Raw genomic sequence first — 16,069 nt, forward strand, 5'->3', positions numbered from 1 at the left:
TTCCTCTTACTGACAAAGTATTGCCCCTTCTCCCTGTCCCCACCCATTTCCATGCGCTGGTAGCATGTATAGTTTGTCTGAGTTTCTATCTTATGGTATTTCCAAGGCAGGTAGTTAAACCTGCCCCCCTAAACCCACTCACCTGGGAATAAGTCGCACTGAATGCAACAATATTTCTGCGGAGACATGTGTCTGTATCCAAACTAGCAATATGTGCTACTTTAAATGTGTCTGTGGGAGGAGGTGGGGGAATAGGGGTTATTGTTTTGCTTTGTTTTTGTTATGTACTTTGTGTTTTTATCTTGTATTTTTATCCTGTGAACCACCCTGAGATATTCAGATGAAGGGTGGTATACAAATTTAATTAATAATAATAAATAATAATAATAATAATAATAATAATAATAAATATAAACGCTACTGGAAGGACAGAGAAGGATTATCTGGAGGTGATGTCACACTGCACATCACAGAGAGGGCACAATGCTAGCTAGAATTCTCCAAAGCAGGGGTCGGCAAGGCTTACCAGCCATAATAATAATAATAATAATAATAATAATAATAATATAATTTATTATTTATACCTCGCCCATCTGGGCTGCCTTCAGATGTCTTTTGAAATTAAGATAGCTGCTTATTTCCTTGACATCTGATGGAAGGGCCGGTGCTGCTACCGAGAAGGCCCTCTGTCTGGTTCCCTGTAACCTCACTTCTCGCAATGAGGGAACCGCCAGAAAGCCCTCGGCACTGGATCTCAGTGTCCAGGCTGGACGGTTGGGGTGGAGACGCTCCTTCAGGTATACAGGACCGAGGCCGTTTAGTCTGTGGGCTGGACCAGCGCAGCACGGCGCTGGAAATTCATGCCTGCGCAGAAGCAATTTTCAGCTTCTGGGCATGCGCAGAAGCGATTTCCGGTATCTGCACATGTGCAGATGCGATTTCTGGCGCCACTTGGCAAGTCCCCGTGCTGTGCTGGTTTAGCGCAGCGCGTGGGGACTCGCAGAGCGGGCAGCTTGGTTTGGGGGCGGCTCGTAGACCAAAGGGACAGACCACATAATTTCTGTGGCTGGCGATACCTGGCTCCGAAAGGAAGTTGTTGTTGTGGACAGACTATTGTTCCCCTGATCAAAACCCTTAAGGAGACCTTGTGTTGATTAATCAAGTCCAGGAAGCATCTGAAAAGGAGAGACAAAAGAGCGGTGGGTGATTTCAGCTACCTTCACATGGACTGACTTGGTGTGAGACAGATTCCTATATTCCAACGTCGGGGACATGCACAACTGTTTCACACAAAGTCGGACCAGTGTCCCCTCTGGTCCAGCATCTGTGTGCGAATATTTTAAAATTAGGCACCTCCGCAGCATAGCCATCCGAGCCCAGGCACGATCTGGTTCCTCCACGGAAGGCAAGAAACTGTTTGCTGCAAAGGCTATCAGATGCAAAGCTCCGTTTAAGAAATTGCTCTCTCCAGGTATCTCCCTCAGGCCCCTCGATGCACAGGTGCTTAGAGACCTGGCAGGTTTTTTTCTTTTGTTTTTTTTCCAAAACACCTTAACTAGTTGTAATGAGCAAAGTCACGTGAGAGCCATCTGAAAGGGCTGCCAGGCAAGCCCAGGGGTGAAAACACTTTGTGTCCCAGGACGTCCTGGGAACAGCTGGGACGCCCACCCACACCTTACCAGGAGTGGTGGGCCTGGGAGGGTTGCCAATGTTTTACCAGCTCTTGCTCCTCTGCCTTTAACAGCAGCTTTGATTTGTAGGTGCCCCAGCTTCTCTCCGTGCTCCACAAAGCTTCCCTCGTTGGTGTAGGCCAGGCACCCCCAAACTCGGCCTTCCAGATGTTTTGGGACTACAACTCCCATCATCCCTGACCCCTGGTCCTGTTAGCTAGGGGATGATGGGAGTTGTAGTCCCAAAACATCTGGAGGGCCGAGTTTGGAGGTGCCTGGTGTAGGCAGATTCTGCGCAGTAGCAGAACGGTTTTATACATTGGTTTCTCCACATTCTCAACAGGACAGTCTGATTATTTGCTTGTTTCCCCCTTCCTTAAACAAAAGAAAACAAAACATTTATCCACTTTGGTCGCTTACATGAATTATTGTTTGCATGCCTGTTGTTGACACCACCAAAAAGGCCCCGTTCTTGTGTTGCCGACCTCCAGACCTCTCATGGAGGGGGCTCGTGAAGAAGGGCCTCAGAGGATGATCTCAGGGCACAGGGCACATTTGGAGAGAGGCGGCCCTTGAGGTATTGCGATCCTGAGCCATTTAAGGATTTATAGATCAAAACCAGCTCTTCGAAATGGGGCCCAGTGGGGTCAGGATTGGGGTATATACCAATTGATTGTGAATAGAACCTCTAATCAGTTTACAAAATATTGGGGTTAACAGTTTATTCAGTTATTTTTATTTATTTAAAAGCATTTCTAAATGCTTAATAATAATAAAATCTACAAACGGTGTACAAAAACACAACATAAAACAGTATTATAAAAACAGAGGCACAACAGGAAAAAAAACTAGCAGGAGAGTATTTTAAAAACAGGACTTCGGTGATGACAACGTCCGGCAGTTCATTTATTTAATTCCATTTGTGGATAGCTTCGTATTAAAAAAAACCTTGGAGCTATTTGACGATCAAGACCATAAGCAACAAATATAAAACATTTAGGTAGATGTAAAACAATTGCATATATGTAAGCCATTAAAGCAATTCCATGTAAAAACAACGAAAATAATTTCATATATAAAAAGCATTTTCAAATCCAATACGGACTGAGGCTGTGTACACATTGCTGTTTACTTTGGGGCTCAGCCAAACTTCCTTTGGTGCTGTGTTTCTAGGAAGAAGTCTGGGCCTTCCAGGTCGTTGTCTGAGCAGCTTTTAAAAAAAATACAAGGACCCTGAAACTGGCTCAGTGGTAGATGGGCACAGCCAGCAGCTGTTTTAACAATGGTGTATCATGTTCTTAGCCAGATGCTTCCATTAGCAATCTGGCTACTGCATTTATTTATTATTTATTTATTTTTTTAAAAATATTTTTATTCAGGGTTTTCTTGGTTTACAAAGATAAGTGCAATGGCTACTGCATTTTGTACCAGCTGGAGCTTCTGAACCAGGCCCAGGGCAGCCCCGCAAAAAGCACGTTGCAGTAATCCAGCCTTGAGTTTACCAACACATAGACTACAGCGGCCAGGCTTCCAATAATAATAATAATAATAATAATAATAATAATAATAATAATTGTACCCTGCCCATCTGGCTGGGTTTCCCCAGCCACTCTGGGTGGCTCCCAATAGAATATTAAAAACACAATAAAACATCAAACATTGAAAACGTCCCTAAACAGGGCTGCCTTCAGGTGTCTTCTAAAAGTCAGATAGTTGGTTATTTCCTTGACATCTGATGGGAGGGCGTTCCACAGGGCGGGTGCCACTACCAAGAAGGCCCTTTGCATGGTTCCCTGTAACCTCACTTCTCACAGGGAGGGAATGACCAGCAGGCCCTCGGAGCTGGACCTCAGTGTCTGGGCTGAATGATGGGGTGGAGACGCTCCTTCAGGTATACTGGGCCGAGGCCGTTTAGGATTTAAAAGTCAGCACCAACACTTTGAATTGTGCTCGGAAACGTACTGGGAGTCAATGAAGGTCTTTCAGGACTGGTGTTATAAGGTCCCAGCAGCCACTCCCAATCCCCAGTCCAGCTGCTGCATTCTGGATTAGTTGTAGTTTCTAGGTCATCTTCAAAGGTAGCACCACAGGGCAGGCGCCACCACCCAGAAGGCCCTCTGCCCAAGAATAGCCATAGCTGGGGAACTAGACAAGGCTGTTGAAAGGCACTCCTTGCCACAGAGGAGACTTTGACCTCTAGTCACAAAGATGTATCCAGGGGTACCCCCGAGCTACACACCCTCTGCTCCTTCAGAGGGAGAACAAGTAAGTCCAGAACAAGTAACTTGTGTATCTCCAAAACATGGGAAGAGCCTCTGTCTTCCCAGGGTTCAGGCACAAGTTAATCCGGTCTCATCCATTCCACCACCACATTCAAACACTAATCCGGAGCTCTTGCAGCCTCTCCTGGTTCAGATGTTTTGGAGAAGCAAAACTGTGTATCATCAGATGTTTTTGACTACTGCTCCCACCAACCCCAGCCAGGACTACAAAGTCCCATCAGGGGCTGAAAGGAGTTGTGGTTCAAAACACCTGGAGGGCTAAAGTGCAGTTCCGACCAACGGTGACCTCTTACGCATAGGGTGGGACAGAAGCCTGGTTGCTCTCATCTTCCATACCTGCATCTCCTGGAGCAAAGAAATGGTCTCCATTTTCTGCAGATCATCTCTTTCTCTCTCTCTCTCATTCAAGATCTTGTCCAATGTTGCCATCTACCTGTGTACCATCTGCGTGGGCATCATGTCGTACTACATGGCTGATCGTAAGCACCGCAAAGCCTTCCTGGAAGCTCGTCAGTCTCTGGAGGTCAAGCTCAACCTTGAGGAGCAAAGCCAGCAGCAGGTAAGAGTTGAATTGCTCCGACAGTAACCAGCATTATCTCCCTGTGTCGCATCCGTGGGAGGAGCTGAGCTGGATACCCAGGAAGGACAGGTCTGCCCTTGGTGGTTCTTGAGTTTCCAGTGGTTGGTAGAGTCTATGTCCAAGAGCCATCTCTCCTTGCTGCTCCTCCCCAGGGATCATAGAATCATAGAGTTGGAAGAGACCACAAGGGCCATCCAGTCCAACCCCCTGCCAAGCTGGAAACACCATCAAAGCATTCCAGTCCAGCATCAAAGGGATGTAATTAGTATTTGGGATCTGAGGTGAGATACCTACGTAGCAGAAGTTGCCCCCAGTTCCAGCTTAAGGCACTCTGGGCGGCTCCCAACAGATGATTGAAAACACGATAAAACATCAAACATTAAAAACTTCCCTAAACAGGGCTGCCTTCAGATGTCTCCTAAAAGTCAGATAGTTGTTTGTTTCCTTGACATCTGATGGGAGGGCGTTTCACAGGGCGGGTGCCACTACCAAGAAGGCCCTTTTGCATGGTTCCCTGTAACCTCACTTCTCACAGGGAGGGAATTACCAGCAGGCCCTCGGAGCTGGACCTCAGTGTCTGGGCTGAATGATGGGGTGGAGACGCTCCTTCAGGTATACTGGGCCGAGGCCGTTTAGGATTTAAAAGTCAGCACCAACACTTTGAATTGTGCTCGGAAACGTACTGGGAGTCAATTAAGGTCTTTCAGGACTGGTGTTATGTGGTCTCGGCGGCCACTCCCAATCCCCAGTCCAGCTGCTGCATTCTGGATTAGTTGTAGTTTCTAGGTCACCTTCAAAGGTAGCCCCACGTAGAGTGCATTGCAGTAGTCCAAGCGGGAGATAACCAGAGCATGCACACTCTGGCAAGACGGTCTGCAGGCAGGAGGGTCTCACCCTGCGTACCAGATGGAGCTGCTTGGACACAGAATTGACCTGCGCCTAGATGCTCGACTAGATTGCCTGATCCAGAAGCCAGGTTTTTAGTAGGCTCTTATGTTTGCCTCCTCCGAAGAACCTGAAAGTGGATTGCATATGGATCGCAAGCATCGAAGGCTGTGACAGTCCAGAACATCTGCAAGGGAGCAAGTTGAGGGAGGTTTGTTTGCAACAACTGTGTCATGTGCAGAGGGGAAAGGTGCGCACACACCATTCCTGGGGCTAAGAATAGATCTGGCGCTCTTTTTATAGACTCGGCTGCATCCAATTCACAGCTGCCGGCCCCCTGTCAACAGCTCCTGACTTCTGTCCCACACCAAGACGGCTCCTAATGCCTTCCAGACCCGCGTCACCAAAGTGCTATTGATGTCAAGCCTAAGCTGCGGGTTCACGGGGAGATAAACTTTTGCAGGCGTCAGAGAGTGCTTGGATGGGTCTTTGAAGAGATATTTATGCATTGCTGTGAGAGAGACAGGCGGCATATCATCAGCTCAAGGCTTGTGCTGTACGACTGATAAGCAGAGACGGGTCCCCTGTGAGGGGTAAAAGAGAGAGAGAGAGAGAGAGAGAGAGAGAGAGAGAGAGAGAGAGAGAGAGAGAGAGAGAGAGAGAGGCAATGGAAGTGGAAAGGAACACGGAAAGTTTTTGAGAAGTTGACAAATTCCTTTAAGCAGAAATTTGACCTCTGCTCTGCACTCTTATGCATGTCCCTCTCCCCTTATACATCAGGGGTGTCAGCGAATGGCAGCAGTTTTGCATAAAACATTGATAGGGCTGGATTGAGGACAGGGTCTGTTTCTTTATTTCCCCCACCCTTCAGCTCTAAAAGAGCTCTAGCCTGAACAAAATTCAACTTTGGAAGTACAGTGGTACCTTGGAAGTCGAATGCAATCCATTCCAGAAGTTCGTTCGACTTCCAAAACCAAGGCACGGCTTCCAATTGGCTGCAGGAACCTCCTGCAGCCAATCGGAAGTCGCAGAAGTCGTGTCAGACGTTCAGGTTCCAAAGAACGTTTGCAAACTGCAACATTCACTTCTGGGGTTGTGGCTTTCGTGAACCAAAATGCTCGACTTGCAAGGCATTCGGGATCCAAGGTTAGGGGTGTACTTAACATGTGGCTGCTAATTGGATAATGAGGAATTTTTTTAAAAAAAACATCATAAAATTTATACGCTGCTTGGTAGTGAAGAACCTCAAAGCAGTTTACGAAAAGATGGAATCAAGAAGGAATTACATCCCTACTTTAAAACGCAGAAAAGTTAAAATACTAAAACGGAATAAAATGACTTCAACGTTCTAAGAATCTGGGAAGGCTTGCCTAAACAAGAATGTTTTTAGCAGGTCCTGAGAAGAGCACAGCGAAGGCGCCAGCTTGATCTCAATAGGCAGGGAGTTCCACAGTGCAGGCGCTGCCACACTAAATGACCAAGTTCTTACAAATGCGGAACGGGTATCGTATCGCAGAATTGTAAAATTGTAGAGTTGGAAGGAACCTGTAGAAGTATATATAGGATACGGGAACAGGATCAGAAACTTAGCTTGTGCAGTGCTTAGCTTTGAAAGTGCTCTATAATTAGTCCACTTTTAAAGCTTTGTTTTAATAACATTTTGTGAGAGTTACAACCAGTAATATGCATCACTTTGAACTGGGACTTTGAGTGAACATCAGCATTTTGGAAAGTTTTTTTTATTAAAAAAAAAACATTGGTGCATGTTTAAACTATTCTGCCCTCTTGAAACATGCACACATTTTGTGCTTCTATACTTAGGTTCCATCTGATAACCATATTTGGGTAACTGTCTCCTAAACCTTACTAAACCGGGAAATGGTTTGTTGCTTATAAAAGGCTTTATGGAGAAAAAGTTCCCAGTGGGCTGCACCCACACTTGTTGTTTGGGCATTGAAGCCTTACTTTTCTGTAGTTCAGTCTGGATTCTGGATAAATCACAGTCTTGTAAATGACCCTTTCTCAGAGCCTGTTTGTTCACTATTTGGGGGGGGGGGCAAACAACCGACTGCTTTAAAAGCGCCATGGTGAAGTCAGGTTCAAATAGCACTGGAAATAAATGGGAACCTTCCTGAGAGTATCCTCCTCAACCCAGCTAGGACGGAGTTTGTTTGCTCTAAACCCTCCTAATCTGCCTTTCCAGCGCAGAGAATTTTAAAGGCAACCTCCAGCAATAAAGACAAACAATGATAGCAAAGATAGCTCATAAAATATAATTACCGGAAAAAAATATAGCCAATAAAACAGCGCATTTCATAGCCACCGTGGCAATAAAAAAGAACCCGAGAGATATTATTCACTAAGAGCTTGGGCAAATGAAGCATTTTTGACTCGGTGTCTAAAATGCAGTATATTGTGCAGTGATATAGATTGTGGAAACCGCAGGAGAGGAGAATGAAATTGTGTTCGGATTCTGCTTGTGGGTTCTCTTCTCCACAACAGGCGCCTGCTTGCCCTTTGTTAGAACAATATGCTGGTCTAGACGGCCTGATCAATCAGGGCTCTTTGGGTTCTCACCACTTGGCTCCTCTGCAAATTTTTAGTTTATTTGCAGTGCTTATCTGTCTCTAGGAAGGCCTTGATGTGTTCATCCTAGCACAGCTCCCTCCTTCCATTGTCGGCCTGGTAAGGAGGGTCAGCTGCCAGCCTTTGAAATTTGCCAGGCGCATTTAACACCTGACTACCAGCCACTTGCGGTCAAGTGAAGATGCCCGGGCGCCAGGATCCCTTGATCTGGACACTAGACTTCTGTTGATGCAGCCTAGAATAGCATTCACTTTTTTTGCTGCTGTATCGCACAGATGGAGGCTGAAGAAGAGGACGATGATGAAAGCAAGCCTCTATTATTTAACGTTACGTTGCTCGTTCGGGGGAAATGGCGGGGGTACCTAGACAAGGCTCCTCTACGTTTGTATGGCAGGCAGAAAAACGGGGGCTGGTTTTCCTGGGATGAATAATAGACTTGTGGAGTTGGAAGGCACTCCAAAGGTCATCCAGTCCAACCCCCTGCAATCAGTGTTCAGAATTCTCCAGGCACATTTAGCACCTGGCTTTTGGCAACTTGTGACCAAGTGAGATGCCCGGGTGCCAGGATTGGCGCCTGATGTCTCCCCCATCTGGAGCTGCATGCCTGCGGATCCTCGGATCTTGACCGTTTTCACACACTAGCAACACCTCCTGTAGAATTGTGTCTGTTATGTTTTATCTGCACAATCAGAACGAATTTCAGGAACCCAAAAGTCTCGTTGAAAAATACGACTTTTGAGCCTTCTGGCCTAACCATGACCACTAGGCATTGTGTTTCGGCGGCTGTAACCCTGGTTCATAGCTGCCGAGTCTCCCGTTTTTCGCTGGAAACCCCCAGATTTTAATCCGTTTCCTGCTGTTATCCCGAATAGAAAAAAAATCCCGGAAACCCCCCGGATTTCCTACCTGCCAGGGAGGCTCCATTTCGGGTGCCGCTCTACCCATGTCTTGGGCACTGGAAATGGGGCAGAGCGGCACCGGAAGTCGCTTCTACGCATGTCCGGACTTCTGGTGCCGCGCCGCTGTTGATCCCGCATTTTTCAGCGTTAGACTTGGCAGCTCCGCCCTGGTTTAAAGAGCCATTTGGCGCCTTGATTATATATCTGAGTTTCTAACGCACAGGAAGCTGCTTCCACCCCCTTCTCAGTCAATGCCCCACCGTAAAAGCAATTGCAGCAGCTTTTCCTGGAGAAGAGGGTCTCCGCCCGAGTCCCAAACGGTCTGTGTTTCCCTGTGGCCAAATTGTAGAGAGCATAGGAAGCTATACTGACACTGAGCCCTCAGCCCATTTACCTGAGTGTTTCCATCGCCTGGCGGTGCCTGCCTGGGTTTTTAGGTGGGGGGAGCCTTTTCCCCTCCCCACCTGGAGACTCCTGCCTAAAGCGCTGGGGAGCAGCTGCCAGCCAGTGCTGACAGTACTGAGCTAGATGGACCAATGTTCCCACATGGAAGAGGTTAAAGTCACCTGGTGGAATTTATGACTTAGCCCATTCATTCATCCCAAATGCGGGCTAACCCAATTAAACAATTGGGTTTTCTTTTCACCACGCAGCCTTTTCTGGGTGTTTGGAGCGGCCTGTCCGTAAGAGACAGACCCTTTGCAACAGCTCGTGGTGTGTGTGTGTGTGTGTGAGAGAGAGAGAGAGATGGAGCTTCTGCTCTGCAGTTTAGGATTTGCGTCTCCGCAGCTTCCTGTTGCTCTCGGTTGGAAGGATTTCTCCTTGTTTATACTCTTATAGATTGCCTGTTCTCGGAGAAATCGAGAGGGAGGCCCTGGTGACAGTCCAGTTCCCATAGCAACACTCTCTCTGTATCTGCTGCCGGAGAGTAACCCCTGTAGGCTCTCGGTAGAAATCCACTTAATTAACCAAGTTATTTACATTCGGAGCAAATCCCAAAATAAAATCTGAACATGCCTTTTGAAATATCTATCATCTATCTATCTATCTATCTATCTATCTATCTATCTATCTATCTATCTATCTATCTTTCTATTTCCTCACTGTGCAGATGATGAAACCATCCTTTCATAGAAATCACAGAATTGTAGAGTTGGAAGGGACCCCATGGGTCATCTAGTCCAGCCCCTGCAACGCAGGAACCTCAACAAGACCGCCTCTTTCCTTTTTGGGGTTGGTGTGTCTGTCTGTATTTATATCTCCATTGCATTTATACCCCTCCTTCCCTCCAAGGAGCTCAAGGTGGTGGCGTACACGGTTTTCTTCCTCCGCATTTTATCCTCACGACAACGCTGTGAGGTATGTTTAGCCTGGAGAAGAGAAGGTTAAGGGGTGATATGATTTGTTGTTTAGTCATTTAGTCGTGTCCGACTCTTCGTGACCCCATGGACCAGAGCATGCCAGGCACTCCTGTCTTCCACTGCCTCCCGCAGTTTGGTCAAACTCATGTTCGTAGCTTCGAGAACACTGTCCAACCATCTCGTCCTCTGTCGTCCCCTTCTCCTAGTGCCCTCCATCTTTCCCAACATCAGGGTCTTTTCCAGGGAGTCTTCTCTTCTCATGAGGTGGCCAAAGTATTGGAGCCTCAGCTTCACGATCTGTCCTTCCAGGGAGCACTCAGGGCTGATTTCCTTAAGAATGGATAGGTTTGATCTTCTTGCAGTCCATGGGACTCTCAATAGTCTCCTCCAGCACCATAATTCAAAAGCATCAATTCTTCGGCGATCAGCCTTCTTTATGGTCCAGCTCTCTTAGGTTGCCTCCCCCTGCTCTAATCAGCTGCCCAGAGCATGTCATGAGTCGAATTCTGCTTATGGGAACTTAGGCTCCAAGGCTCTTCTCTCATGAGCACAAAGCAGGTGTCCTGGGAAGCTCATAAGCAGGGAACAGTGAAAGGAAATTTCCTCCCCTCTACCCTGAGCAACTACGGTAGTAATCAGAGGAATATTTATGGTACGTCAAAACACTTTCGGAGCCAGCAGTTAAAGTAAAGGTTGCCCTGAGAGGAGCCCAGCGATCAGCATCATTTCCTGAACAGGAAGGTCTTAGCCTACCGGCAGAAGGATAACAAGGAGGGAGGGAGCCAATCTGGGTCTCTTGGGGGTGAATTCCACAGTATGGGAGCAGCCACAAAAAAGGCTCTGCCTCGTGTCACCATCAGGTGTTGACCTAGAGATGGTGCTCACCTCAGTATTTTAGCACCTGGGCAGATTCAGATCATAGAATCATAGAGTTGGAAGAGACCACAAGGGCCATCCAGTCCAACCCCCTGCCAAGCAGGAAACACCATCAAAGCATTCTTGACATATGGCTGTCAAGCCTCTGCTTAAAGACCTCCAAAGAAGGAGACTCTACCACACTTCTTGGCAGAAAATTCCACTGTTGAACAGCTCTTACTGTCAGGAAGTTCTTCCTAATGTTTAGGTGGAATCTTCTTTCTTGTAGTTTGGATCCATTGCTCCGTGTCCGCTTCTCTGCAGCAGCAGAAAACAACCTTTCACCCTCCTCTATATGACATCCTTTTATATATTTGAACATGGCTATCATATCACCCCTCAACCTTCTCTTCTCCAGGCTAAACATACCCAGCTCCCTAAGCCGTTCCTCATAAGGCATTGTTTCCAGGCCTTTGACCATTGGCACTTGAATACTCAGAATACATTTTTTTTATTATATATATACAAAAAACCTTCAAGTATTTTTCAAATTAGTGATGATGATGATGATAATGCATTTAAGATTGGACTTTTCTATTCTACCTCCCCCCACCCCAGCATCAATATTCCATAGCTGCCTTTCATTCCTGCATCTCAGAATGACGGAGCTTGCTTTGATCACATCAAGAACCGAGTCGCATCTCGGTTCCGCTTAGCGAATGTTGCCCCGGCCTCAGCACCAGCTCCGCCAATTAGCTTAGGCAGCCACAGAAGAGCTAATTAGTCTGGCAGGCTTCATCTTTAAACACTCTAATAGGGTGCCTAGAGAGCTGGAGGGAGGGAGGGAGGAGGGAGAGGTGTGTCTCTGATATAATCTGAATTATTACTTTGCCTTCTGCATGGAGGCTCCTGCAGTGTGAAACGGCTGCAGTTCTCTGCTGAAGGATGGTGAGCTTGGGAGCCTCTGATCAAGCCACAATTTCAGCATCTGAGAGCCCTTTTGCCCATCCCCCCCCCTGCTGTGAAGATTAATTGTCAGAAAAAGTGTGTATTGTGTATGCAGTTTAGCCCTGGTGCCTGCAGATTGCCCCCTCTGTGTGTGTGTATGTGGGGGGGAACCCAGCAGATGCAATCTGGACATACACTGCCAGTTGGATATACAATTGGGGAGAATGAGGAGAACAAGACTTAAGGCTGGTTGGGGGGGGGGGGAAAGGCACTTGATGGGCAAATTGGAAGGATGTTAACTCCTTCAGTTCCCTCCTGCAAATATGTCTCCCCTGCATTCCAGGGAGTTGGATGTCATATAGAGGAGGGAGAAAGGTTGTTTTCTGCTGCTCCAGAGAAGCGGACACAGAGCAATGGATTCAAACTACAAGAAAGAAGATCCCACCTAAACATTAGGAAGAACTTCCTGACAGTAAGAGCTGTTCGGCAGTGGAATTTGCTACCAAGGAGTGTGGTGGAGTCTCCTTCTTTGGAGGTCTTTAAGCAGAGGCTTGACAGGCATATGTCAAGAATGCTTTGATGGTGTTTCCTGCTTGGCAGGGGGGTTGGACTGGATGGCCCTTGTGGTCTCTTCCAACTCTATGATTCTATGACTAGAGGACCCTTGGCATCCCTTCCCACTCTACAATTCTATGATTCTGTTCAAGTTCCACGGTCCACCATAAATGTGTGGCCATGAGAGATTCTTCATGTTTACAGTAAACACACGCTAGAATATATTGTGCATGCAACCTGGAAGAACAGTGCTCTTTGGGGAAAGAATAATTTCGGTGGGAGCGGTGAATAGGTTTTATGCAACACACTTCAGTGCCAGAATTCTAGTAAGTTGAACTGGAACACTTAAGATTTGCAGGGAGTATGTGATGCCACTTTCTAATGTTGCTTCCCAAGTTGCACATACCTCTTTCTGCTGTCTCCAGCCCAAACAGGCTTGGCGGTTTTTGGAACCATGCAGAAAGCTTGCAAAACCTTTTCAGCATTTTGCTGTGATACCTGCATTGCGGGAGGTTTCTGTTAAATCCTTGACAGATGACCATCCAACCTCTTCTTAAAAACCTCCAGTGAAGAAGGGTCGGCCACTTTCCAAGATCGTCTGTTGAACAGCTCTTAACACCAGATGTGTTAACGCCTAATGTTTAGCCAGAATCTCCTTTCTTGTAATTTGAATCCATGGGTTCAAGTCCTGCCCTCTGGAGCAGCAGAAAACAAAACTTGTTCCCTCTTCCATGTGGCAGCCCTGCAAACATTTGAAGATGGCTCCCATATCTCCTTCTGTTCTCCAGTCTAAACATGCCCAGTTCCCTCAACTGTTCCTCATAAGGCTTGGCTTCCAGACACATGATTATCTTGGTTGCCCTCCTCTGCAAACTTGTCGACACCCTTCTTAAATTTGGGCGCCCAGAACTGAACACAGGACTCCAGGTGTGGTCTGACCAAGGCAGAATAGAGCAGGGCTATGACTTCCCTTGATCTGGACACTCGACTTCTGTTGATGCAGCCTAGAATAGCATTTGCTTTTTTTTTTGCTGCTGCATCACACTGTTGACTCATGTTAAGCTTGTGGTCTGCTAAGACCCCAGGTCCTTTTTCACATGGACTACAATGGAACCTCGGTTTTCAAACGTAATCCGTTCCAGAAGATCGTTCGACTTCTGAAACGTTTGAAAACTGGAAACTGAAAGTGGAAGCTTCAATAAGGAAACTCAAAATGGAAGCCACATCGGACATTTGGGTTCCGAATAACGTTCAAAAACTGGAGCATTTGCTTCCAGGTTTTCAGCGTTTGGGAGTGGAAGCGTTCAAAAACAGAGCCGTTCAAGTGCTGAGGTTTGACTGTACTAGTAAGTCAGGTATCCCCCATTTTATATTTGTGCAGCTGATTGTTTCTGCCGAAGTGCAGAATCTTCCATTTGTCCCTATTGAAATTTATTTTGTTAGTTTTGGTGCGGTTCTCCAGTCTGTTAAGGGCAGATTGAGCCCCAGACCTATCACTTGGGATGGCAGGATTTTAGGAAGGGAAGAGTCTGCCTTGTAGAAACAGATGTCTCCTTGCCTCCTTCTGTTCTCTCTCTCTCTCACACAAAAAGTTTATTACTCTTTTCCCTTCTTCATCCCTTGGCTCAAATCATTTCTTGCTCCACTTCCTGTAATTCGGCTTGGATGTCAGGTGGGGTCGCTATGGCAACCCATTTCCATGGCTGCAAATGGCAAACATTTCGAGACAGTTACCCCTTCTGGTGCCACAAAACACACAGCCAGGCAGAGCAAGCAAATGTCTCCCTGGCAAAGGGGTGAACGTCTTTCTTCCTGCAAAAGTTTCCCATCGCTCCTGCCTGTTTCTGAACTTACAAGGTGGGGAAGGGGTGTCGGGTCTCAACCAAGCTCAGAAACAGGCCCCCATGGCTGGGGTTTTTGTCCCAGCGCTGGGAGACAAGGAGAACTGGGAGTTCTCCCAAAGACAAACTGGATTTTCAAGCGAGCTCTGCAACAAAACGTTGCAGTTTGAAGTGTTCCTCTTCAGGGTTTCAGCAGCCGGTCAGGGCCTCATCCATGATTCTGCACCTGACCCAGTCTTCCTTCTGCCCCAGCAGGCAGAGTCTTCCTTAGGCCGCTTTGGGTTTGGGACACTGAAAGTCCATAATTCAAACGATGGAATAGAAATTATTTGAATTGCAGATTATCAGGCTTCATAAGCCAGTGTGGTTAGCGTGTTGAGCTAGGCAGTGGGGGAGCAAGCCGACCGGGTGCCTGGGGTGGTGCACATGCCCTGTGCCCATGGGTGGGGCCAGCTGCCCGCGGGGTGGGGCGAGCTGGAGCAGGACGCTCCGCGGGGCCTCCGAGGAGTCTGCCTGCCTCCTCCTCCCACTCAGCTGCCCTACAGCTGAGGGGGAGGCAGCGGGCGGACCATTTGGGGCAGCACGGAGCTCAGGAGAGATAACAACAACAACAACAACAACAACTTATTATTTATACCCTGCCCATCTGGCTGGGTTTCCCCAACCACTCTGGGCAGCTTCCAACAGAAAAATGAAATAAAATCATCTATTAAACATTAAAAACCTCCCTAAACAGGGCTGCCTTCAGATGTCTTCTAAAAGTCTGGTAGTTGTTTTTCTTTTTGACATCTGGTGGGAGGGTGTTCTTCCACAGGGCGGGCGCCACTACCGAGAAGGCCCTCTGCCTGGTTCCCTGCAACTTGGCTTCTCGCAACGAGGGAACCGCCAGAAGGCCCTCGGTCCTGGACCTCAGTGTCCGGGCAGAACGGTGGTGGTGGAGACACTCCTTCAGGTATACTGGACCGAGGCCATTTAGGGCTTTAAAGGTCAGCACCAACACTTTGAATTGTGCCCAGAAACGTACTGGGAGCCAATGTAGGTCTTTCAGGACCGGTGTTATGTGGTCTCGGCGGCCGCTCTCAGTCACCAGTCTAGCTGCCGCATTCTGGATTAGTTGTAGTTTCCGGGTCACCTTCAAAGGTAGCCCCACGTAGAGCGCATTGCAGTAATCCTCTTTTAGAGCCATTTAGAGCAATGGACTTGCTTTAGACTTCCCAGCTCAGTGTGCAATGGTTGGGAGCTGAGCCTAGGGATGTTGGGGCTGAGGGTCGCTGTGCAGCAACCTTTTCCTCCCACCTCCTTGCTTATCCCCCCCCACACACTTTGGAAGAGCCCCTGAACCCTGTGCCGTAGTCCTCTTGGACTTTTGCAGCCGAGGTGCTAAGAGCTCCTGCAGGCGGTAGGCATGGCAATTTTAAGCACCCGCTTCCTCCTTCCATAGAAAGATTTCTAGAGTACAACACCAAGCAGCTGCGAGGAGGGAGCATGCTGCGGGCAGGCCATGCTCCCACCCTCTGGGTGGCCTTTTGCGGCTGCTGCAGTTGTTGTTGTTGTTGTTGCTTTTTTATAAAAAAAACCTGTAGAGTAGATTCAATGTATATTTCCCC

The 16,069-nt window shown here is 47.6% G+C and overlaps 1 protein-coding gene across 1 annotated transcript in view; it reads left to right on the forward strand.

Annotated features, from left to right (window-relative positions):
• The window catches only part of ADCY3 (adenylate cyclase 3), a 76,847-nt gene that overhangs the window by 20,777 nt on the left and 40,001 nt on the right, over positions 1 to 16,069 (forward strand). Inside the window, exon 3 of the mRNA XM_035110846.2 lies at positions 4,362 to 4,511. Coding sequence (XP_034966737.1) covers positions 4,362 to 4,511 — 150 coding nt within the window. The remainder of the gene's footprint in view (positions 1 to 4,361; positions 4,512 to 16,069) is intronic.

This window comes from Zootoca vivipara, chromosome 3 (assembly GCF_963506605.1).
Source record: "Zootoca vivipara chromosome 3, rZooViv1.1, whole genome shotgun sequence".
Lineage (NCBI taxonomy): Eukaryota > Metazoa > Chordata > Lepidosauria > Squamata > Lacertidae > Zootoca > Zootoca vivipara.